Consider the following 11,386-nt stretch of genomic DNA (forward strand, 5'->3'; position numbering starts at 1 on the left):
TTTCTGATTCCATGAAGCAATCAGATGTTCCATGGATTAACAGTCACTGTTATATATAAAATCTCTTCCCTAATGCACTACAATGCAGGCTTTCTGATACTCCACAGGCTGCCCATTCTATACAGCCTGCTCACACAGTAATTAGAACACTACAACTCCCAGCAATCACCGGGGCTCGCGCATGCGTACAAGACCCTCTCCGCAGTCCCCAGTATTGGCTGTTGTGCGGGGGCCTATGATTGGTGGAGGTGGACGCTTCCGGAACTAGGAGAGCAGCAATACAATGGCGTATGGCGGGGGAGAGGTGCAAGACATGGAAGGTAGGATGACGGGGGGAAAGCAGCTCTAAGTCAGAGCAGTATATAGGAAGATAAATTCATTGATATGCTCAAGAAACTGAACTGCTCAGCTAAGGCCTGCATCACCAAGAGACAATGCAGCAAAAAAAAAAATGCTGATGGAACAGCAGCTGAAAGTGACTGCTGACCTCAAATCAACCACAAAATTAGATAAAGACATAAAAGCCTCCACTGGAAGGTAAAAAAAGGCAGTAAAGAGGCTAATTAACCAAAGAACAATCAGAAATAAAGTACTAAATGACAGTATTCTATCCCTGCATACATTGAGATACATATGAGATGGGATGCATACACAATGTACATTGAATAAAATAATGAAAACAGGTAAGTTTGTTATACTGCAGAATAGACATAACAGGCTCAATTTATAAAACAGGGAATCTGACATTCCCTCAGACATTGCCTGGTTCATTGACCTGAAAGATTTCCATCAGGGAATGTTAGAGGGAATGTCAGATTCCCTGCTTTATAAATAGAGCTTAGTATGACTATCTTGCAATAAAGAGAACCTGTTCACAGTGTTTTTGGCAATTAGGCTTAGTTCAGCTTTAAGGCTGCTATTTCCTCTAATTTTATAGTGGTGGGGGGTGACCACTGATGCCAAAACATTTAACTTGCTTTTTGTTTAAAAAGTCTGTGGACCCCCGCTTTAATGTATTATGGGGGGAGCAGTTTGTCAAAAACCTGTCATTGCTTCTTTTGTAATATTTGAGGATGATTTCCTCTAGAGTGTCTGTAGCTAAAGAGATAATTGAGGGTTTGCTTGAAATCACATTTGTTTTTGAGTATGTACTTTGTAGCACTCTCCCTTGTAGGAATTTCTGGGGGACTTCTCTATTACTGTTATACCAGAGCTGATCTACCAGATCCCATAGCCTGGCCACAATTTTACTTTACATGTACTTTACCATTCTACTCAAAGCTGGACTGTTTGCATCATCTTAGCCTAGAGGGTGAATGAAGATGTTTTTACCCTTATGTGATGGACACAACTATTCTTAATTTCATCCCCTAGATTGTCAGCTCTTTGGGACAGGGTACTCTCATCCTCATGTTTCACTATCAGTATCTGTCATTTGCAACCTCTATTTATTGTACAGCGCTGCATAATATGTTGGTGCTATGTAAAACCTGTTTTCTAATAATATTAATAATAATGCGATATGATCTTTGGCATTATCGCATTTACCCGCAAACTGTATTTAGGAATTATTGGAATGCTTGATGAGCCTCAAATTAATGAAACTGTACAGAATTCTTATATAGTTACATAGTAAGTCAGGTGAAAAAAGACATAAGTCCATCAAGTAGGGAGATAAACATATCCCAGATATAAAACCCTATAGACATAGTTGATCCAGAGGAAGGCAAAACAACAACTCTAATACAATTTGCTTTAACAGGGGAAAAATTCCTTTCTGATTCCATGAAGCAATCAGATGTTCCCTGGATTAACAGTCACTGTTATATATAAAATCTCTTCCCTAATGCACTACAATGCAGGCTTTCTGATACTCCACAGGCTGCCCATTCTATACAGCCTGCTCACACAGTAATTAGAACACTACAACTCCCAGCAATCACCGGGGCTCGCGCATGCGTACAAGACCCTCTCCGCAGTCCCCAGTATTGGCTGTTGTGCGGGGGCCTATGATTGGTGGAGGTGGACGCTTCCGGAACTAGGAGAGCAGCAATACAATGGCGTATGGCGGGGGAGAGGTGCAAGACATGGAAGGTAGGATGACGGGGGGGCTAGGAATGGAAGTGTCACATTCTGTAATGTCAGGGCGGGTTGAGGGGAGGAATGTGTCAGGAGGGCTAGGACCCGGTCGGTGCAGCCTGGGGCTCTGGGTGTAGAACTAAAAGATCCAGCGTTCCCTGCCCTGCTAGGTGTGACAAGAGGTGATAAAACCCGGAGTGCCACAACAAGCGGGAAGTGCTGCGGGCAGCTTGTGAAAGCACGGGGCATGCTGGTAGTTGTGGTTCTGCAGCACAAGGCAGACACAGACAAATTGTAGGGATTCCCCAGCGAGATGTAGGGAGCCCTGTATTCTGCAGCAGCCTATCAGATGGCGGTGTACTGTGCTCACAGCAATGAAAGCTGATTTTTCATTGGTTGCTGTCCACTAATGGCTTGCCACACCTTGCAATGTGATTGTGAAATAGAATGATCAGCCCCTTGGTGCCATCCTGAGATCGTTAACAGCCCCTCGGTGCCAGCCTGGAATTGTTTGACAGCCCCTCGGTGCCATCCTGGGATCAATCACAGGCCCTTTAGCTGGCCTGGCACCGCTCACCTGCCCGTTGGTGTGCCGGCCTGGCGCCGCTCACCTTCCTCTTGCCGCCTGCCCCTAAGATAAATGTTATACCTACCTGAGATTGGCACACCATTCCTGGTTTATAAAAATCTTGGATCATAATGATCTGAAAAGCACATCAGTTAGTCATTTATGTAGAAATAGGAAATGCTGTTTATATAGGTTTGGTAATATACCTACATCATCCTATGTTACTTCATCATATGGTACATTTTCTTTCTGACCTTTTCCTTTTTTCCCATGGACATAGTTGATAAACGTAGAGAGTCCGATGAATCTGCAGATGATGATATAAAAGAGAAGCGAGTTGTCCAAGATGGAGAAGTGCAGAATGGTGAAGAGGCAGCAGGTACATGCTCAGGTTTTTAGCGGTCTAATTCAATACAAGAATATGTTTATGGAGCTAGGAAATTAGGAGATTATGTACCAGTTTTCCCTCACTAGAATCAAACAGAAATGTGTTCGAGAAGTGACCCATATTGCATGTTGCTTTAATGTTGCTGTGCCTTGCTTACAGCCTGGCTACAGCGACATGCAATCCATTCCATGAGAAAAGTGTTCTGTAAATGCTATGCATCATCACTCAAAGACATGACAGAGAAAGGCTGCAGATAAAGAATGCAGAAAAGCTTTTTTTTCTATTGGGAATTACTCACCAGCCCACCAACTCTAATATGGAGATGTGGCTGCTGCAACGTTGTGTAACCCTGCATAGCACACATTACTCTTGTTCTAAAGACTCATTTACATTACTATGTTGCATGAAGTGATGCATTCATTGTGAGTAGCACACATCGGAAACACCTCAGCGACATAGCGTGACTCCATGCATTGTGTTGTGCCTTATTTTCAAGTATGCCTGAGCCTACTTTTTATGAACAGAAGCAACACAAATCATTGTCTTGTGAATGGGTCCTAAACAATTCATGACGTGAAGCATCTTTATGTTGTAGGTGTTTTTTTTTTTTTTTCCCCTAACGGAGTATTATCGCTTGTGTATTACATTTAAGAGATCGCCCTTTCACAGTTGCTAGCACTACCCAGGATGCATGTGTCTCAAGAAATAAAACCAATAAAGTCCAACATGCACTGGCAATGTCACAAGTACAGGATGTGGAAAATAAACACAAAGCACTTAAGAAATATACACTGTTAGATGATTTTACAGATTCTACAAAATACTGAAATATTTTTTATCTGTTCTTGTTATACTTTTTGGAGACCTTCAATTGCACACTATATATTTAGCCATCTATCAATCAGAAAAGTTCCAAATTGACTCTCAACCACCCTGCCAATTAGCTTGGTGCATACCCGCCAGGTGTGCAGACTTGTTCTAGAGTTCAATCACTTCCCAGCAAACACATACCAATGGAGTCACCAACTACACACTATGGCCCTGATTTATTAAAGCTCTCTAAGCCTGAAGAGGATACACTTTCATCAGTGTAGCTGGGTGATCCAGAAAACCTAGAAAGGATCTGGTCCAGGATTCAAAACATTTGATAGCAAATGACTTTAAAGAAATCCATTCCAGGTTTGCTGGATCACCCAGCATCACTGATGAAAGTGTATCCTCCCCAGCTTTGGAGAGCTTTAATAAATCTGTTCCTATGTATACCCTTCAATGTAAGATAGCCCTGAGGACTGATACACAGAGTATTTACAACTAAAATGATTAAAATTGTACGGCAAATTTGGATGAGAAACATTTTTTTTCTTTGTAGTTTTTCTCGGTGTATAGTTTTTGATTTAATTTAGGATTTGGTGCAAAGATAAAAAAAGAACTAAATCAACCAGCCAAATGTTAGTCTAGTCAGAATAATACGATTGGCAACAATTTGTTGCTGTGAATTACTTGGTAAATTAAAAAAAAAATGTATAAATGTGGATTTATTTGTTACTATAATCTCCTTATTACATCATATTTATTATTGCTTAGATGATTCTGAGACACCAGTAGACTTGGAGACCATCATTTTGGACCCCGAAGCTGAGGTATGGAATCTTCTGATTATCCTAATCTATTATTATGTTCTGTGATCAACAGAGATATAACAGGCATCCAGCTTCCGTTCAGCATGCATTGCTCTGCACACGTAAATATTTATATATGAACTTCAGTGATGAGATGCTGTGTGTTGCTGAAAAAAATGCTGACTGCAAAGTGGTCTGGAGACTGAATTCTAAACCCGTAAATAATGATGATTGATTGGGTCATATTATTGACGAAGGGTTTATGACCTTCATATTGCTACTGAGGAGATTTTCCCTCTGTTCTCATCTCTGAGACACCTGTAAAAAAATGAAGGTTGTGGAAGATACAGAGAGCATTCAAACATTATCAAAGATTCTAAATGTAGGCAATACGGAGGCTCAGTGGTCAGCACTCTGGCCTTTGCAGCGCTAGGTCCAAGGTTCAAATCTCCGATAGGGCTCTATCTGCATGGAGTTTGCAGGTTCTCCCTGTGTTTGTGTGGGTTTCCTCTGGATACTCCAGTTTCCTCCCACATTCCAAAAACATACAGTTAGGTTAATTGGTTTCCCCAAAATTTACTGTATTAAAGACATATGAATATGGTAGGGACATTAGATTGTTAGCTCCTTTGAGGGACATGACTATGGACTTTGTAAAGCAAAAGGCAAACCTTTCCAAGAGGCACACACAGCAATAAACTATTGACAAACGTTAATCCTTCTGTTATGGTTGGAGAATAAACTGCTTAATTATATCATTTAGCTTTTTGTTTTATATCCACTTCACAGTTAATCTTGTATTTTTTGCTGTAGGATGTTGACCTAAACCACATGCGAATAGGAACGATTCAGGGATTTGAGGTGCTCAGAAAAGTTAAGGTAAGTATCTACATGATTCTGTTTAAGTAAGAATACAACTTAAATAATTTATGTCCTTCTGAAATACTAATTCTTATTGTGATTTCTTCTCCATTATTCAGATACTATATAAAAGATGTATTCTGCTCGTATGTGAACGTTCTCCCTTGTATTGTTTGGCTTCCCCTAAAGTGCCTTTTTCCCCTCTTTGCTCCCATAACCTGTTTCACCCTTTTTGTTCTTTGCATGTGATGATCATTTTCTGTCCTCTAACCTCCCCTCTCTCATTGACCCTGTAGACCCTATGCCTGCGTCAAAACCTTATAAAGGTGATTGAAAACTTGGAACAGTTGGTCGCATTGAATGAATTGGACCTGTATGACAATCAAATCCGTATTATCCAGAACCTGGAGAACCTGAGTCAACTCCAGTGAGTCTATTCTGCCAGGGTAGTCTCTTCTTTCCTTTTGGCTCCATCGTTCTCCTTTCTTTTGTGAATTGAACCACTGTCCAGTAATATTACTTTTCATTGTCTCAAATGTTTCCTTCTGTAGCATCATGCCAATTGCAACTTACAGATCATATCATTGTATAAAGAACCCAGAAAGCAAATGCTATAGTTGCCGCCTGCTGCAGAACATGGCCTTTTTAACAACCAAATAAACTGTGTTTGTTTTCTTGTATCATAGATTATAGAGCATATGGTGGGGTGAAGCTGATATGACAGCATCTTTATCATTCTTTGGGCTTTTAACTTTCATGTTAATAAATGACTGCATACTACAGTCAGTACTTTTCTTAATACTCTTCTTGTGTATTGTCATTACCATAATCCCTTCTTTGTACCAGTGAATGGGTTCTGAATGTACTTGGCAGGGCTAGGATCTGTATGGCAAATTATCAAAACTAAGGCGTTCAATATTTGCATACAAAGGTATTGCCCAGAAAAGTTTATAGTTGGGCAGCATTGCAAGCAAGATTTTAAGGAATGTGATCTTATTTAAAAGCAAACTTTTTGATTACTGTAACCCATAGAAACTGTTCTCCCAGTCACAGGGTTTCTGCTCAGTACTTATTAAATAAGCTTGATGGTGGGCTCATGTGCAGTATTTAAAAGACTATTTCCCCCAGTAATGTGCTGTATGTTTTTATTTTTATGGGTATATTTGTCTTTGGTGCACTAACCTCTGTCATTTGTGTAAAACATTTCTTCCGCTCTGTGTTTTTATTTTTTTTTATTTTTTTGCTTGTATAATTTGAATCCCACTCCAAGATTTTTTTTATATACTGCATTAGAGTATTTCAAGCATCACTATTTAGCACTGCATTGAGATATGACCCTTTTTTTTTTTTCTTGCAGAATTCTTGATCTGTCATTCAACCTTCTAAAACGCATTGAAGGTCTGGAGTCGCTGACTGCATTGCAGCGTCTTTACTTGGTGAATAACAAGATCAGTCGGGTTGAGAATCTCAGCAGTTTAACACAACTCCGGTTGTTAGAACTGGGCTCAAACCGTATCAGAGTAAGTGAATTGCTGGAAATAATAAAAGATTGTTGCTTAGTGCCTGAACTCATTAAAGGGGAAAAAAATGTTACTGTAGTTTTAGCTAAATTCCGCTTACTGATGACAGAAGATGCAGAAGAAGTTATTTGTTTTCCTCTTTGTTGGGTAAAGCTGAATTTCAGATAGAAATATAATGTAAAGTTGTATTTTTTACATTGTTTGCATACCTGCTTGAATCTATCTTGATATCTGCATTTTACACAGCAGGACTAGGGATTGGAGGGAAGGAGCCAGCATACACATGTGCAGACATGAGTAGACTAAGTTGATTTATTAGTGTGTTGCTTCCTCCTAATTATGCGTTGAGCATGCAGCACAGAAGAAAGTGACAATCATACCAGAGATATGGTGTCACCCTCCTGGCATTGTTGTCTGGTACAAGTATACAACAAACAAAATAAGATTCTCCCTCTCTGGTCTGACACAGACAGACCCTTCCCCACTCAATCCAAAACTAGAAAAAAAAATTGGATGGAAATGTAATTTCCTTTAGATGCTAAATGGGTGTCAGTAGTTTAGTAATATCTGAATTCTAATAAACTACACATATCTAACAAGTAGTGTCTACTGTATATGGGTTCTTTTTGCATTACATTTTTCTAAATCTAACTAAAATATTAGTCATGTTCCCTTTTTGTTTTTCTCGGTGTAGGAGATTGAGAATCTGGATACATTAAGAGATCTTGACAGCCTTTTTCTTGGTAAAAACAAAATTACCAAACTGCAGAACATGGAAACTTTATCTAACCTCACTGTATTAAGTGTACAGGTAAATTCTTATCTTTTACAAAGCAAATACTTCAAGCAGAACTAAACTCAATTGCTGTGTTCAGGTCTCCTATGATAATGTATATAAAGTATGCACAACACTTCTACTTGTAGTTCTCTAGTTACTGCTGCTACCTTTTCCAAGTCCAAAATATTTTCTTATCTGCACTGGCCATCCATGAATAAGATAAATCTAAAAAAAGCTACCTTACCTTGTTTAGACACCACCGATGACAAGAAAGCCTTTGCCATAGAAAAAAAAAAAAAATACCTGATGGTATATTGTTTTTAAATGTATTCCATTGTTGTACCTAAAACTTGACTCTAGCCTTACCATTGGGCTTTGAAAGTAGAAAGAAAAATGTAAACCACATATTGATAAATGAGAAAAGGACCCCCTGAAAACAAATATAAGCAGATTGGATGTCCACTTTAGGACTCCAGATTTTCTTTTACATTTTCTTTGCTTTAATAACCTGGACTGTACTTTTACTTTCCATGGATCAATCATGCCTTTAGAAAGTATGAGCAACATCTTAAACCTTAAAGGAAAATATCTGATTATGCTACAGATACTTCACTAGTATATCAAATGTCAGATCTTGCTGATCATTTTTTTAAGCAACCCAGTCTTTTAACAAATCCTTATGTTGAATATTTTACATGTTCATGTTCTGCTGCCCATTTCTAGAGTCTACTTTCTGATTAGGAGATGTGACTGCCAAAACGTCTTCACATTTGACATTTTCGCAAGTGTCTCCTGCAACATGTTGTTCAATCCACTGGCCCCTACATCAGTACTGTGTGCTGCAGTGATGTAGGGGCTGCTAAGAGAACTACAAGGGGCATGAGGCATCTGACACAATTACTGGAATATCAGATGTAAAGTTTGTTTTGTCTGTCAAAGCAAAGATTCCAGGAACAAGCAGCAGGACTTAAACATCTTTTCAGTGAGCCTAAAAAATAATTAACAAATGTCAACAAAGAGTAGAACAGGTAGAACTTAAGATGTGAGTCTTTGCTAAAGAAAACTAGTGCTATATCTATTGTATTTTTTGTACTTGTACTGCAGCTTAAAAAACAGTCATTATAAGAGTGTCCTGTACTTAGGGCATTGCCCTTTATTATAGGACAGTACCTGCATGTTCATCAGAAAATGGGATGTACACCCAGAGCCAGACCATACCTAAACCTAGTACAAAAATGTAATATTAAACCTTACCAGTCCTTTTTTTCCCCATTATGTTCACCTAGTATTCTTAAAAAAATAACACAATTCCTGTTTTTGTGTGAATATGCTCGCTCCTCTGCTGTGTGTAGGGAGCTACAGGTAACACCTAGACTACACCTCAAACTTCCTTTGTTAATAAGATGCCCAGTTAACTTTTTTTTTTTTAACAGTTTATCATACAAGAGTCATTGCAGTGCATAACTATTCTATTGTCTTTCTTTTCCTATCAGAGTAATCGCCTTACAAAGATTGAAGGCCTTCAAAGTCTTGTGAATCTGCGTGAGCTCTACCTAAGTGACAACGGCATCCAAGTTTTGGAAGGTCTGGAGAACAATGTAAGCTGCTGAACGGGCACTGGGGTGGTTATAGGCACCTGGCTGAAAGGTTGTCAGTTGGTCACAGATTACTTTATGTGGGAATAGGGCAGTTAGGACTCTTGACTTTTACATTTTCTTCTTCTCTTGTCTTTAGAAAAAGCTTACAACCTTGGACGTTGCTTCTAACAGAATAAAGAGAATTGAAAACATAAGACATTTGACAGAACTCCAGGAATTCTGGGTAGGTTTCACCTTATAATGACATGAAATAATGGTGATTCTATAAATTTTTTTTTTTTAAATTACCTTTACCCTTTTCCCTAATAATGCGAGCAGTGTATTCATAGATTGTTTTGGGGAAATTAATATCTTCTTGTTTTCTTTAGTGTCTGTGGTTTAGTTACCAGCCTATACCAATAGTTGTTCTCTTTGTATGAGTAAATAAATCAGATACAGATATCTTTTGCTTTCGTTAAAGAACACACTGGTATAATGTGATTATTTATATAGTTTTGTGTCTTAAGAAAAGGCACAACGTTTAATGGCCCTTAAAGTTCAATTTTATTCACTGATGCAGAAAGCAGGCTAATAACAGGCCAAACTGAGCCATTCATTTATTTTTGTTTTAATAGGGTCTTCTCATGGCAGAGATTTGGAGGCTGTCTTTACTGACCTTGTTCTGAAAGTGCTGGTTGTCTTAATAGTCTAATTTTGGCTGTGTTTAGTAAAAGAACTTTAAAGAACCTAAATGACTTTTACTATTTTGACAATTTGACTATACTATATATATTTTTTTTCCTATTGTAGATGAATGACAATTTGGTGGATAACTGGGCAGACTTAGAAGAATTAAGCAATGCCCAGGGTTTGCAGACCGTGTATCTAGAAAGGAACCCTATACAGAAAGACAACCAATACAGGCGCAAAATCATGCTGGCGCTGCCCTGCGTCCGCCAGATTGATGCAACGTTTGTCCGGTTCTGAGTTGATTTGAGGGAATTAGGATGTCTCCTTCCTACTGTAGCAGCACAGTACAAAATATTCTGTCATAAAACAACTATCTTTTGTGTGAATTTATATTGTATGCCATCTAATCACTCCCATCACACTCTTATTTCCCTGTGCATTGCATGTTTCTTTCTCATCAAAATCTGTCCGTTGCTCATTCTGTTACCTCCCAAAACCATAATACTGCTTGTCACTGGACTGTCTTCCTGCAAGACAAACATTTACAGAATGAGTTGAGATCACCTCTTTTATGACGGTGTCACATTACAGTATTTATTTCTGGACGGTAGTCTTCTGGTTAATAAAGTTTTTATCCTCCACACCTGTCCATCCCATGTAAGTTCATTATGGCTTCATCTGACATGTCATACAGAATTGTTCTTGTAATATTCCACAGGGTAACATTTTGATAAAATGTTCTCTTAGAATATTGTTTACAAAAGTTGCTTTTTATCTGTATCCTGCACTTTATTTTATCCTGTCTTTATTTCACCTACATTGGTCACAGTACCTTCACTGTTTTAGATAAACATCTTGTGATGAGGTCCTGACTTGCTATCATTATTAAAGTAAATTCTAGGTGTTGCTTCTCTCCTGGGAGATGCAATTCTAAGCTTGCATTCTGTTCTCTCAGTGAAGAGGTTACCATCCAATAGAGATGTGCTCTTCTTTGGTAGACTGTGATAAAGGACAGAAGTAGCTCTTGGAATGGGCTTAAACATAAGAAGCAAGTTCTCATCTAATCTAAGGCCTGGTATGCTATATATTGTGGAAGGTAATAGGTGTGCAAATGGCCAAAATGCTTCGCCTAGGTGTACTTATCCTTTAAAGAACTATTCATAAACTGCCTTTGGAAAGAAGGGAAAAGTCCTGGTTCTGTTTCCCCTTTTTTTCTGTAACCGACAATTATCTGGCTTGGTTCTACCCCTGGTAGTGTGGTGATGTACACCCTGAAGGCATCATAGAACACACCAAGTAAATGGAA

General features: G+C 38.7%; 1 protein-coding gene across 1 annotated transcript; it reads left to right on the top strand.

The window, feature by feature from the left end:
- Positions 1-1,959: 1,959 nt before the first annotated feature.
- Positions 1,960-10,721, top strand: PPP1R7 (protein phosphatase 1 regulatory subunit 7). The gene is made up of 10 exons (XM_072407810.1): positions 1,960-2,094; positions 2,928-3,026; positions 4,620-4,675; positions 5,468-5,533; positions 5,812-5,942; positions 6,873-7,035; positions 7,730-7,846; positions 9,307-9,411; positions 9,548-9,634; positions 10,201-10,721. The coding sequence occupies exons 1-10, from the start codon at positions 2,058-2,060 to the stop codon at positions 10,375-10,377; spliced, it is 1,038 nt and encodes a 345-aa protein (XP_072263911.1). The 5' UTR covers positions 1,960-2,057; the 3' UTR covers positions 10,378-10,721.
- Positions 10,722-11,386: the final 665 nt, after the last annotated feature.

Source organism: Pyxicephalus adspersus, chromosome 4, assembly GCF_032062135.1.
Source record: "Pyxicephalus adspersus chromosome 4, UCB_Pads_2.0, whole genome shotgun sequence".
Lineage (NCBI taxonomy): Eukaryota > Metazoa > Chordata > Amphibia > Anura > Pyxicephalidae > Pyxicephalus > Pyxicephalus adspersus.

What these genes read in the sequence shown, in the direction of transcription:
- PPP1R7 (XM_072407810.1), top strand. Translation starts at nt 2,058, where the DNA reads ATGGCGTATGGCGGGGGAGAGGTGCAAGACATGGAAG. An exon ending in TCACTGTATTAAGTGTACAG is followed by an intron (nt 7,847 to 9,306) that starts GTAAATTCTTAT and finishes TTTTCCTATCAG; the next exon opens with AGTAATCGCCTTACAAAGAT. An exon ending in TGGAAGGTCTGGAGAACAAT is followed by an intron (nt 9,412 to 9,547) that starts GTAAGCTGCTGA and finishes TCTTGTCTTTAG; the next exon opens with AAAAAGCTTACAACCTTGGA.